General features: G+C 35.8%; 1 protein-coding gene across 4 annotated transcripts; it reads right to left on the bottom strand.

The window, feature by feature from the left end:
• Positions 1–4,077: 4,077 nt before the first annotated feature.
• LOC104593017 (Pyridoxal-5'-phosphate-dependent enzyme family protein) lies at positions 4,078–11,842 on the bottom strand. Of its 4 annotated transcripts, none has more exons than XM_010252635.3 (7): positions 11,594–11,842; positions 9,039–9,365; positions 8,249–8,291; positions 7,754–8,119; positions 6,989–7,118; positions 6,690–6,866; positions 4,078–4,462 (listed from the first exon to the last, which is right to left on the bottom strand). In XM_010252635.3, exons 1-7 carry the CDS (start codon positions 11,678–11,680, stop codon positions 4,210–4,212), a joined length of 1,383 nt encoding a protein of 460 aa, XP_010250937.1. In that variant the 5' UTR covers positions 11,681–11,842; the 3' UTR covers positions 4,078–4,209. The 4 variants fall into 4 exon arrangements, with proteins under 4 accessions (XP_010250937.1, XP_010250939.1, XP_088757615.1 ...); XM_010252637.3 differs by having other exon boundaries at positions 4,078–4,475; positions 11,594–11,818; XM_088901489.1 differs by having other exon boundaries at positions 7,754–8,104; positions 11,594–11,818.
• Positions 11,843–12,277: the final 435 nt, after the last annotated feature.

Here is a 12,277-nt window from a genome sequence, read left to right as displayed (position 1 = left end):
TTTCCGAAGGCGACCTCCTCTTTTCCCTCTATTTTTCGACGCCAAAAGTCATCGCTGTCATTGCAACTTCCGGCAGTGGCAACAATCTTCTTCCTTCGCTCCCCTTTCCCTCCTTGTTCTCCTTCTCCACCTCCCCTCTTCACATATCAGGAGTTCGCCGGAAAAACCAGCCCAGTTGAGATAACCCTTCTTTGTATCTCAGGAACTTGGACTCCCCATTTTTCTTCTCTCTAACCCATTTTGCCAAAGACCCCAGCATCACATTTGAACTTGGCATCATGAACCTTTATTCATTTGACCTGGCTTCTTGGTTGTTGGCTCAACTTCATGTGTCAAATAACGAGGCAGTTGTAGTGAACCTTCTCGTCGGCACACCAATCCTCTGTGTCGTCCCTCATCTACTTTGTGAAGCAGCTTTTGCTGAAAATTATCGTCTCTATGGACCGAGGCTGGAACCGTAGCGACCTTCCCACCTCGTACAATTTCTCAAATGTTTGCTTTTCTCACGATAAGATTAGGTCTAGAAACAGAATAGGCCCTGTGAGAAGCGCCCCCCATCGTTATCGTTACAATTTATAATATCCTTACTTTGAAGTCGAAGTGGTCCAGTAGAATATAAGGGCAAAAGGGACATTTCATCTTTTTCGACAATTATGAGAATAATTTAAAAAAAATTCCCTAATTTTTCTTAATTGTTATATTTTAAGTAATACTCTAAATGATGTCATTTTGATGAAATATGATACTTAAGATTGATTTGCTACCTGACTGTTCCAAACTCATTTGAGCCATCTAACCCATTTATGTATATTTTTCTATTTATTGAAAAATAGAAAAAAAAAAGTAAAAGACTTGGATGATTAAGCCCCCCTCTGACATTTCCGGTAAATACTGAAATCTCCCCTTTTTTTTGAAATCAAATTTAATCCCCACAAAACTGTTCTTACAATCCCTTGCAGCCGTGCATTAAAAATATCTCTCCATGAATAAAAAAATACAAATATGAATATATTCCCAATAGATTATAAAAACAGTATTATATTGGAATAATTCCTCTCTTTTCAAAATGGGGTAAGACCTCCCTTATTGGAGTGACATCATGAACAAAGACCTCTCTCTCTTTCATTGGTATTCCATGAAGACAGTGATGTAGGGGTGTCTTTATATTCAAACATAGAACCCCTCCAAAGTCCTATCCTAGCTAACATGCTAAACCATGAAAAATCAGTCTGAAACAAATAAGAGCATCACCCTTTAAAACTGCACCAACCCATTGTTTTGGATTTTATGTGTGTCGTCGGTTCTTTGTGCTTTGTTGGAAAGTAATTGCACGGAGGAGTTAGCTAAATACCTTAGTTAATCCACAAGTAAACTGGGTAATAGAAGCTTGTTTTATTCTCTAAGGATGTTCGATGTGCAGCTATTCAGTAGTGGCAACAATATTCCTTTTGTTGTTTTGTGAGGAGGTCAGGAAATGAGGCAGTTCACGGATTTTGTTTGGTTCGTTATCTTTCCGTGTCTGTTAATCGGTTTCATGTTTCTGCTGCTGGTTTGTATGCTTTTGTTTTACTGAAACATTTTTTTAAAAATAATAATAATAATAAAGAAAGGGATACGAAGTTACTACAACTGATCTTATAAGAATTCTTATAAGATTATCTATGGACTGGACAACTAAAATAAAATAAAACTTCACAACCAATTCCTATATTAACCAATAAGCATGGAATTTCAATTTGACAAGAATAATCTCAACCACGAACCATCTGAATCCAGAAGCTCCCCCCAACCAATACTTGGGTGCTTTTAATTTAATAAAATTATACTAAATAGCATTTCAAAAATATATAAACCTGTTTCAAAAATACATAAACAATACTAAGGGTCTGTTTGGATCCCTAAAATAGATGCTTGGAATCAGAATCAGAATAGCTCGTTCCGATTCTGACTATTTGTTTGATCGTCATGAAATTCTAATTCCCTCAAGAATCTGTCAATAAGTAAAGAACTCATGACAACCCCCCACCCTAATATCAATAAAATAATAACATATTAACAAAATATTAGTAAAACAGTAAGAAAATAATAGTATTGTGATAAAATATAATTAAAATGATAAAATAATAATAATTATTATAAATTCATGAAATAATAATAAAGCATTAATAATTAAATAATAAATTATTATAAATTTAATAATAAGATAATAATAATAATAAAATAAGAATATGTTAATAATTAAAATATTAATAAATTAATAATAAAAATCAAAGATATTATTTATTAAATAATGATAAATTAATTTAAAATAATAAAATTTTAATAAACTGATAAGAAAATACAATAGAATAATAAATTATTAATAAAATATAATTATTATTATTAATATATATTCATAAAATAATAAATTGATTAATACAAAATTAAAAATTTTCAGTTGATTTCAATTCCACCTCCAATGATCCAAACAACAACAATTGGAATCCAATTCAATTTTCTAACAGAAACAAACAGGCATCAGGAATTGGTGATTCTGATTCCTAGGGATTTCAATTCTGATTCCGATTCCGATCTTATATGTGAATCAAACAGGCCCTAATTTTTAGAAGGTCCCTTGGGGAAAAACTTCCATGTTCTTAATGCACATCTCCAATAGTCTCATGAAGAAAATCAAGGACAAGAGACAAGATTTTCAGTTTTCACCCGGGAACAAGGGAGAAAATTTTGCAACTAAATGTGCCTCTTCGTTTGCAATTCTAGGCGCATGAGATACTGAGAACTCAGATAAGCATTGCAAGAGGTGTTTGTACTTAACAACCAAAATGCTCATGGACCACCATGGGAATTTGATTTCATCCTCACAACCTTTGCACCTATGTATTGTTAGGAATATCTCATAACATACAAGTATGGAATATTCTCAATGCACGGCTGTAAGGGCTGTGAAGATTAGGGGTGCTCATAAAAAATCAAAAAACTGAACCAAAAGATGCAGTTAGCCAAACCAATCAGTATATTATATATATTTTTAATATACGTCACATATTATCTATATATTATATTTATAATTATCTATTTATAATATATAATATATTACAATATTATATATATACTATATGTTATAAATATAAAAAACCGAAGAATCAAATTGGTAAAAAACTGAACCTACCAATTGATTAACCGGTGGTACCAGTTTGGTTTCAGTTCAGAAAATGTGAAAACTGATAAGACCAATTCGGTTTCCAAAAAATGCCCATGATTCGGTTAACCGAACTGTAAGCACCCCTAGTGAGAATGGATTTTGGAGGATGAAATCCGAATTCCCACCTTGGCTCTAAAGAATCCACCAACAAACAAGGAGAGAGCATCGCTTTCAACAAAAATGTGAAACACCCCCACTTCCAAAGCAAACTCCAACCCCTCTTAAAGGAGCCAAAGCCTCTTCTATAATGGGAGGCTCACACCGGAAAGGTACCGCCCTTGCATAGAGACATTCTCTCCCAAACTGTTGCTGATGAGAGATGACAGTGCCTGCATCCGAAGATGAGGGACCAACGGCTCCATCAACATTCATCTTAATCACACCCTCTGGTGGCTTAGACCAACGAACGGGCTCTACATGCAAGCTTCGATTTCAGAACCACTCTCATATCAACAGAAGCCAAAACATTATCCACCATAGCTTGGACACGGACAATGATGGAACCTGGGTTGAAATGGACCCCTATGAATACGAGGCCGTTTCTTGCACACCAGATAAGCCACATGATAAAGGCTCCACGTAGATATGATGCTACAAGCAGGATCTCAAATTCTCAATCGACACTACTCGTTTCCAGTTTCCACAGACATGGTAAGTTGGCAATGATGTCTTATCCAGTAGTTAAACTGAACTTAATAGTAAACTGCTGGACAATGTTGCACTGTCCCAACGAAAAGGAGACCAAAGTATGGCATAGATTTCGAAAGCAAAAGATATAGATTTCCCATGTTCTTCCCAAGTATGCCAACCATGGAATTGAACTGGAAACTAATGCCCATCACATTCAATTATTCAAATGTGACCAAGGCCTTCAATTCCAATAACAAAGTCCATTCATTCCAAGATTATATATTACAATAGACATTGGTGCAAGTGTTTAAATGGACAGAATATGAACTCAACATGCCATAACTTTATATGTGATACAATGAGATTTAAGGTTTTCTCTATACAATAGGAAATGGGAACTGCCCCTCAAGTCTCCGGAAGTAAGATTTGTATCTTTGTGCCAATCCAAACATGCCAAGTGTACCCCCAGTGTGAAGCATTACCACTTTGGCACCCCCTTTGGTTTCCTCCTGACAGAGGAGTGATGCATGTTCCCAAGCGGCCAAGGTGTAGATGGGATCCACTAAAATACCAGTTTGCTTGGCAATTCTTCTGCACGCCTCTACTTCTCCCTTCAAGACATTGCCGAATCTGGAAAAAAACACTAAATCTTCTCCTAAGGTAGAAAACTTCACAAGAGAATGTCAAAGCAAATGCATCATCTCAACCAAGTATCATTGCATAAATAATTTGAGTACTCCGAACTACTATTTACTGGAGAATAAGAAACATACTTGAAAGATTAAAAACATATGGAGAAATTTTCAATTTAACTAACAGAGAAAGGAGAGAGATCTCAAAGAATCTGTATAATGTCATTCATCATTTCACATAGTCAGAGTCTAGAATTTAAGGCAAAAAGAACAGTATGGACAGTATTGCAAGACTTGTTCAAAGCCATTCAGAGTCACAAAGCATATATAAGAGAGATAAAATAACAAATAGTTTGAGCTGCTCATTCAAACTAGAATTTAAAGCAGAAAGAACAGTATGGACAGTATTGCACGACTTGTTCAAGACCATTGGCATATATTGAACTGCTCATTCAGCTAGATTGCAATGTCTGTCAACAGCCTGGCAAACAGCCTACCCAGAGTGGGTAAGAAAGTTTGTATTGGGGGGTGTTAGGCCCACGGAGTGATATATATCAAATTCTTCCAATTTATCTTTTGATTTGTATGTTGCACTGCACTGTGGTTTCCTCACCCTAATCTCTTTGGATGTAGGGAGTAGGAATTGTATTTTTCATTGTTGTATTCTGCTGTAATTCACTCAATAGACTGCTTCTTATCATGTAACTGAGAGAGGGAAAAAAGCAAAAGGGATGGCTTAAATCAGATATGGTAAAACATAATGTCAGGAAACAGTTTATCCAACACTAATCAGTGAGCATATTTTCCAGTTAAAACATATTGAGCTTAAATGGCTTGAAATTCCACTAGTAGCATATGACAGTTACATGGGCGGTCTAAGGTAATTCACCAATTTGAATACCAAAATTTACTTGGAGAAAGAAACATGTCATAAGTATGATTTTCTGGAAATTTACTGCATTTCCAAGCTGCATACTCACACACTAGACATGCATGTCCTAGGCATTCAATTTGCCAGTGAAGTGCACTTCTCTTTCAAGGCAAAGCAAGAGAATAAAATAAAATAAAATTCATCATCAAAATTTAGCCCCTTAAATGAGAAAAAACAAGGTTCAACCACATAAATTAGACACCCTCCAATACACCTATTTAAAGGTGTTTTTTAATGATTAAAGCATATAAAAATAGGCATAATCCTGAATTTTTGAAAAAAAAAACTAAAAAATAATAATAAAATGTAAGGCTCAAAGCATCAATACACCCTTCTGCTGTATTGGGGCGTATCACTATTTTGAACCTTGGTTTAGGTCAAACTTCTCTAACTTTTTGCCAAACTCCAGTAAGTTTTGATTGCTCTGATCCAATACCACAACCATAGCATAAAAATACATGAATTTGATTAAAATGTGAAAATATTCCAACCAAAACTCTAAAATGAGAATTATGGAGAAAGAATAAAAAGAGACATTCTGTCAAAACCATAAACCAATGGACTAAAAATATTTGAAAACTTCAACCGATTTTGTGAATAGGATGCATTACCTTAATAAACTGCAATGACATACATCACTTACTATATTTTATGTTTCCTATTTTAAATAGTTGTTTTGGTTGTACACCAGAATCATTAACTCTGTTATTGCCTACTAAATCTTTTCTGAAGCTTTATCATTTCAAACATTTTCACAGCATTTCCTTGGTTTTCATAATTCTATAATCAGTCAACTTCTATTAAATAACATGAATTAAATCCACTTCCACATGAACAAAAGTTTACACCAAAATCAAAGTACCTGATATAAGCAAGATTCTATGTTAACTATAACAGCCAGTTCCTAATTTTCCTAGAAAGAGAGATGCTTCTAACCACTGTGTTTGATACTTAAATCAACAAATGAATGTGCATCACATGGACATGATTGATATCAATGTTTACCACAACTGGGTATTTTTTTTATTTCTTTACCACAACTGGATTTTTTTATTTCTTTACCACAACAGGATTTTTTTTTTTTATTTCTTTACCACAACTGGATAATTGATCATGGGCTTTTATTATTTGATAAATAAATATATATGGCAATCATGGAAAATTTGATGTTTTCTAAACAATACATGGATGGCATAGACTTCAGAAGGCATAACACTAAGCATATATGAAAGTGCTGAGAAGAAACTCTAGATTATACATAAATGAGTGATGGTGATGAAGACACTTTACTTACTTTCTTGGATGACTGCGTTCTACCCAATTAACAATGCCACCATCAACTTCATTTAGTGGATGATCAACAAGGTGTACAGAACAAAGCATCTTGAACTCAGATATCAATCGCTTTTCCTGTTTCCTGTAGCCTTCAATAGTATCAGCCAGCATCACTGCAATTACTTCCCATGGCAAACTGACAGAAAACATGAATTGTTAGGCTGCTTGATGCTCTTTTGGATGATTCTATAGAAACTCTGCTTATCCAAAAATTCTTCAAGTTTCAATGCAAAATATATTTAACAAACTGAAACATACCCTAAACATATGGCTCCAAGCCCTAAACCAATGGCTGTTGTACCAGTACCAGCATCTACAATAAATTTCATTGGTTGGTCTCTTCCAAATAAATGAGTTTGTGAAAGATACTCAACAAGGCGAATGATACCTGTCAGAGAGAAGCTGTTTTAAAAATCAAATGTCTTTTTTTATAAGGAAAATCAAATGTTGTTTCCCTTTTGGGAAATTCATGTTCAAAGGCCAAAAGAAAACCAGTTTTTGGCATGATTATGAAGTTGTATAACAAGAAAGGAAGAACTAAACAAAAACATATTCCTTTTTATGTAAAATTCTACGGATACCCATATTTCCACCAATGCCCTAACTTCATAAAAGGCATATAAAGGGAATTCCAATCCGGAATTGAATGGGACAGGACATTTCACAGAAAATGTAACTCCCATCCTATAAAGGTTCCAATAGTTTAACAGAACTAATAGATGCCTTTGCCTAAAAGGGATAAAATAGGAATTGAAAACTCTTAGCATAACCTTTCCAACAGTTTAACTGAAATAACAGACCTGATTGCTTGAAAGGGATAAAAACACTTATAAACATGTATATTTATAAACGATTTCTGATCCCCAAAGGGCAACAAACATTTTTTCACACTTTATATTGAAAAGGGAAAAGAGTTGGATTTGTATGCACATGCATGTATGCCATATTAACATATGCATAGACATTAAACCCATGCACACACATATTAACACTTAATCCCAAAGATATTAGAACTCAACCTACCTAGCAGTGCAATGGCATCCCCTGCACCTTCATTAACAATAACAACCTTTCTTGGGCGCTTTTCAGGTTCAAGCAATGTGAAGTTCCTTTGGAAAGCATTTGCTTGTACAAAACTTCCTTCCTCAGAACTACAAGAAACCAAAGATGTTTTCAGAATATCACTGAGCCATACAACAGAACCACTGCTACCAGCTACCAAATCAGCATGCCCTTTTAGCATTTCTTCCCTCTTTGTGTATAGATGTCTTGGAATGTATGTAGTGTCTCCATACATTGTCGATATCAGATTGTATCCTGTCACAACTTCAGGCTGTTCTCCCCGCAGAAGTAAATGTGACCTTAATCCTCTCTCTGCACAAGAAACAGCTAAACAACATGCAAAGTCAATCTTCAACCAGAAACTACTTTAGGTCTTGTTGTACTGAATAAACGTAAGGTTTCTCAAGGGAATATGGTTTCAGAAAATTTTCCAAAGTAACTGCATCAAATCCCTACCAACAGCTGCTGCATGTGCACTTTGACAACCTCCACATGTAACCTAAGAAATGTCCGAACAGTGTGTTACTTGGACCTGGATGTGCCTAAAACACAATGAAAATTACTTGGTAGTGGTGTCTGTTTCAATACAAAATAAAGTAGGTGTTTTATTCATAACACGTTTTAGGAAGTGAAATCCACATTTTACTGGATATAATGCGCCAGGAACAGCATTACATGATGTGCATAACTGCCTAATACGGTAATACCTTAACTTATCTTGCTCCTTTTCCTATATATGTGCTATCCAAGAAATGTGGAAGAGTAAAGAATTATGGTTAGTGAAACATACACTTTTCAGGCATCAAAAATTCCATGGCTGGTATGGGTCTGTAGGTTTCCTTGAAGAAGGGTGCAAAGGTGTGTATGCATGCGCACATGTATATGTATATCTATATATATGTACCCATAAAGGTCTAAGAAAGTGAGGGGAGAAGAGAATGTTTTGAAGCTTAGAAAAGATCAAGATTCAAAGTATCGATACAATACGAGTTTCGGCCGTATCGTATCAGCACTTAGAAACGGCCGAAACTCTATTTTTTTTAGTTTTTTTTCCAAATTTTGGTTTTTTGGGAAGCTTTTAGCATGCTTTTTATTATTAAAAAAATTGGGGATCCGAAACACCTGGAAACAGGCGTTTCGGACCGTATCGTTTTCAAAAGATACGATACAATACGCCCCGATACTTTAAACCATGGAGAAGATATTCTAATCCACAATTTAAGCACCAAGGTAAATAAAATCTTACCACATCAGTGACTGAATGATCTTCAACAAGCGGAAGTAATGTATCCAGTTTCCTTGCTTTATTACCATTCACCAAGGGATGCAATAAATCATCCCTAAGAACATAAAAGAATGGATCTTGGTCGTTCTTTTCCATTGAGTCATCAACTAAAGGTGGCGCTGTATTGTTTGAAAAGGAAAAGTTGACAAATGGTTCTGCTCCATGCTGTATTTGAATACCTGATAATCTTATTTGATGAATTTTAGTATCTGGACTGAGCAGTGCCCATCTTCTATCAAGCAAATCTGAAATAAAGGCTTTACCACACTGCTTCAGCTTGGGGGTGCCCTGGTGAAAGTAAACATTTTGTCAACTGTTAGTTACATCTTAGAATAATAATTCTATCAGAGTCAACATAGGTGTACAGCAATATCCCCAAAACAACCAATGAATTTTCCACAAGGTAAAAAATTATTTAGGAGCTCAAAAGGAGTCTCTATATTCCTCTTCCCACCCTTGATTCATGGAAAAAAAATTATGGCCAAAAGACCTACCATATGTTCAAAAGGAACCTCTCTTTATGAAACTTCTACATTAAAGAATTGAAAATACTGAAGGCCATAATACATTGACCAAGACTCCAATACAAGGTTGGGTATAGCCATATAGGGTTTAAATAGATGCGGGATTGAACATGTGGCTAATCCACTGGGCCCCCTCTCTGATGGTCAGTTTGAATCATCCACAAGACCCCTCAATGTAGCAAAATAGCCAAATAGGTGGTATCATTTACATGGACGAAGCATGTCAAAGATAGACACCAATACTTAAAACCCTAAATTGAAGCATGGCCATTAAACAACTACAAAAGAAAAAAAAAAAACATATAGGATCTGCAAGATGGACATAAAGGCAATAAAGAAATGTATTGATAAAGCTCAAGTGTTAATAAAACTTTGACATGAAAGATAGACACCAAATACTTAAAACCCTAAATTGAAGCATGGCCATTAAACAACTGCAAAAGAAAAAAAAAAAACATATAACGATGTGCAAGACGGACATAAAGGCAATAAAGAAATGAGCTGATAAAGCTCAAGTGTTAATAAAACTTTGACATGAATCAAGGCAAAGAGCACCATCGTTCAATGGAAACTCAAAATTATGTTGAAAAGGATATTGGCATATTTTTGTTATGCAAAGAATATTGGCCCATACAGACATACCAAAAAGACACTGATAGAAATGCGGGTACTTTTAGACTAAGCTTCAAATCCTGGCCACAATTTGACAAACCCATAACCCAACCTCAACATGGTTAGGATGCTGAGGTTGATATCAGAAAGCAAACAACCTGATGCATTGGCAATGGCAAGAGAGGGCATGAGTGCATGCCTAGGAATTAGTCGTATTGGGGGGGGGGGGGGGGGGGGTACCAGTAGGAAAAACATAACCGTATGAAAATATAAGCATTGTGGATTTTGCTAGCCTAAATTGCTTCTAAGATGCTTGTCACCTTTTTATAATCCCGTTCTTTTATTTATATATGTTTTTATTTCTTCATCATAATTAATGAAATTTGAAAAGTCACCACCAAATAAAACAATTGGGATTTAAAAACCATCAAGTTGTCATCATAAATGATAAAACATATCCAAAGAGTATATGAACTAACAAGTAGGGGTGTCAATTGGACTGGATTTGGTCCAATCTGATCCAGTCCAATGTGAGTTCATTATAAATGGACCAGGTCCAATCCAATCCAATGAATATTTTGGACCATTTTGGATCGGTCCAATTCAATGTCTGGATCATCTAATCTGTTCAAATTCGTTTTGATTTAGATTGGTTTCAATCCAAACCTAGTCCATTGACACCTATATTCTTATCTTATATCAATGGACCATATATTGACTTAATCCAACCCAATCCAATCTAAATTTATTATGGACAGACCAGGTCCAATCCAATCTAATAAATATTTTGGACCGGATTGGTCCAATCCAATATGTCTTGTTGGTTCATCCAATCCGTCCAAATTGATGTTGGACTGGATGAGGTCCAATCCAAAGCCGGTCCATTGACACCCTTACTAACAAGGCAACATCAATAGGATATTCATCCAAGAATGGCCTGAACACCATCTTGCTTTCGTTTAATCTATTGACATTTCGGGTCATGGTTTTCCTCTCTGGAGCTACTATTTGATGAAACTTTCCAATCATCAAGACATCTTCAGCGCATGCATGAAGAGAACCTTACTCTTTTCTTTTACTTTCTATAGCTATCTTCTCTACAAGTCCTTAAACTCGACTTCCCAGATGAACTGAAGTCATGGTCGTGACTTCCCAGTCTAAATGAAATCCTAGCTTTAGATAAGTCAGTCATAACCATTTCTTTGTTTTCTGTAGAATGGTTAGGAGAATAAGAAAAGGCATTAAAAAAAGATGGAGACAGAATGGAGGATACACAGTACATACATGTCAACATGTATATGATTTTGGGTAAGAAAATAATTCAGAAAATATTGATCGCAGAACAAATCTTTAAGGTGAAGAATGATGAGTGATGAATACCATAGAAGAGTTTGAAAATGCCCTCACAAGTAGACCGTTTTTCATGGCCATCGCTGCAGGACTCCTTGGTAGCTGTTGGAGCTTCATCGTGCCTTTACAAAGCTGAGCCTTGGATTCGGGGATCCCTTTCCCGCCTTCCGACCCAGGTATTTGCAATTTCGCAACGACGGCAAAGGAGAGTGAACGCCAATAAAAATAAATAAATAAATAAAACAAGGGCTTGTTTTTGCTTGATGGGGATGGAAGTGGAACTCATGGACAGTGACGACAGCGTTTTACACAATCCCTGCGGCTAAGCTGCAATCCGCATATGCTACCAACTAAACGCTCCCGTCTGTTCCAACAGGCCAATGCAGCCGCACGAGTTAGAATCAAAATCATTGAGAGATGCTCCCAATATATGATTGAGATGCGCTATGGGGCGCCGCTGTAATTTCATCTATTATATTTGCAATGAAAATGGAATTCTGAATCTATCTTAGAATCAGAATAGGCCATTCCCGTGAACCAAAAGGAATACATCTCCCTTATCATTCATGGGATGTATGGTAGCAATGACTGGTTGGGATTGTATGTTGGAAGCCAATCCAAACTTACAACCTTGTATTCTACCTATATATCAACCGCAAGGATCTGCTACCAACAAAACACTCCCAACGCAACATGCCTCTGCAACTGCGCACA

The sequence above is a fragment of the Nelumbo nucifera genome, chromosome 3, assembly GCF_055504915.1.
Source record: "Nelumbo nucifera cultivar China Antique chromosome 3, China Antique-T2T, whole genome shotgun sequence".
NCBI classification, from domain to species: Eukaryota; Viridiplantae; Streptophyta; class Magnoliopsida; order Proteales; family Nelumbonaceae; genus Nelumbo; species Nelumbo nucifera.
This window is presented reverse-complemented; position numbering and strand designations above follow the sequence as displayed.

Bases quoted from the DNA above. Each gene is read 5' to 3' on its own strand.
- LOC104593017 (XM_010252635.3), bottom strand. From the start codon at position 11,680: ATGAAGCTCCAACAGCTACCAAGGAGTCCTGCAGCGATGGCCATGAAA. The intron at 9,366-11,593 runs GTATTCATCACT...TACTTTCACCAG, and splicing joins CATTTTCAAACTCTTCTATG to GGCACCCCCAAGCTGAAGCA. The intron at 7,119-7,753 runs GTAGGTTGAGTT...TCTCTCTGACAG, and splicing joins GGATGCCATTGCACTGCTAG to GTATCATTCGCCTTGTTGAG.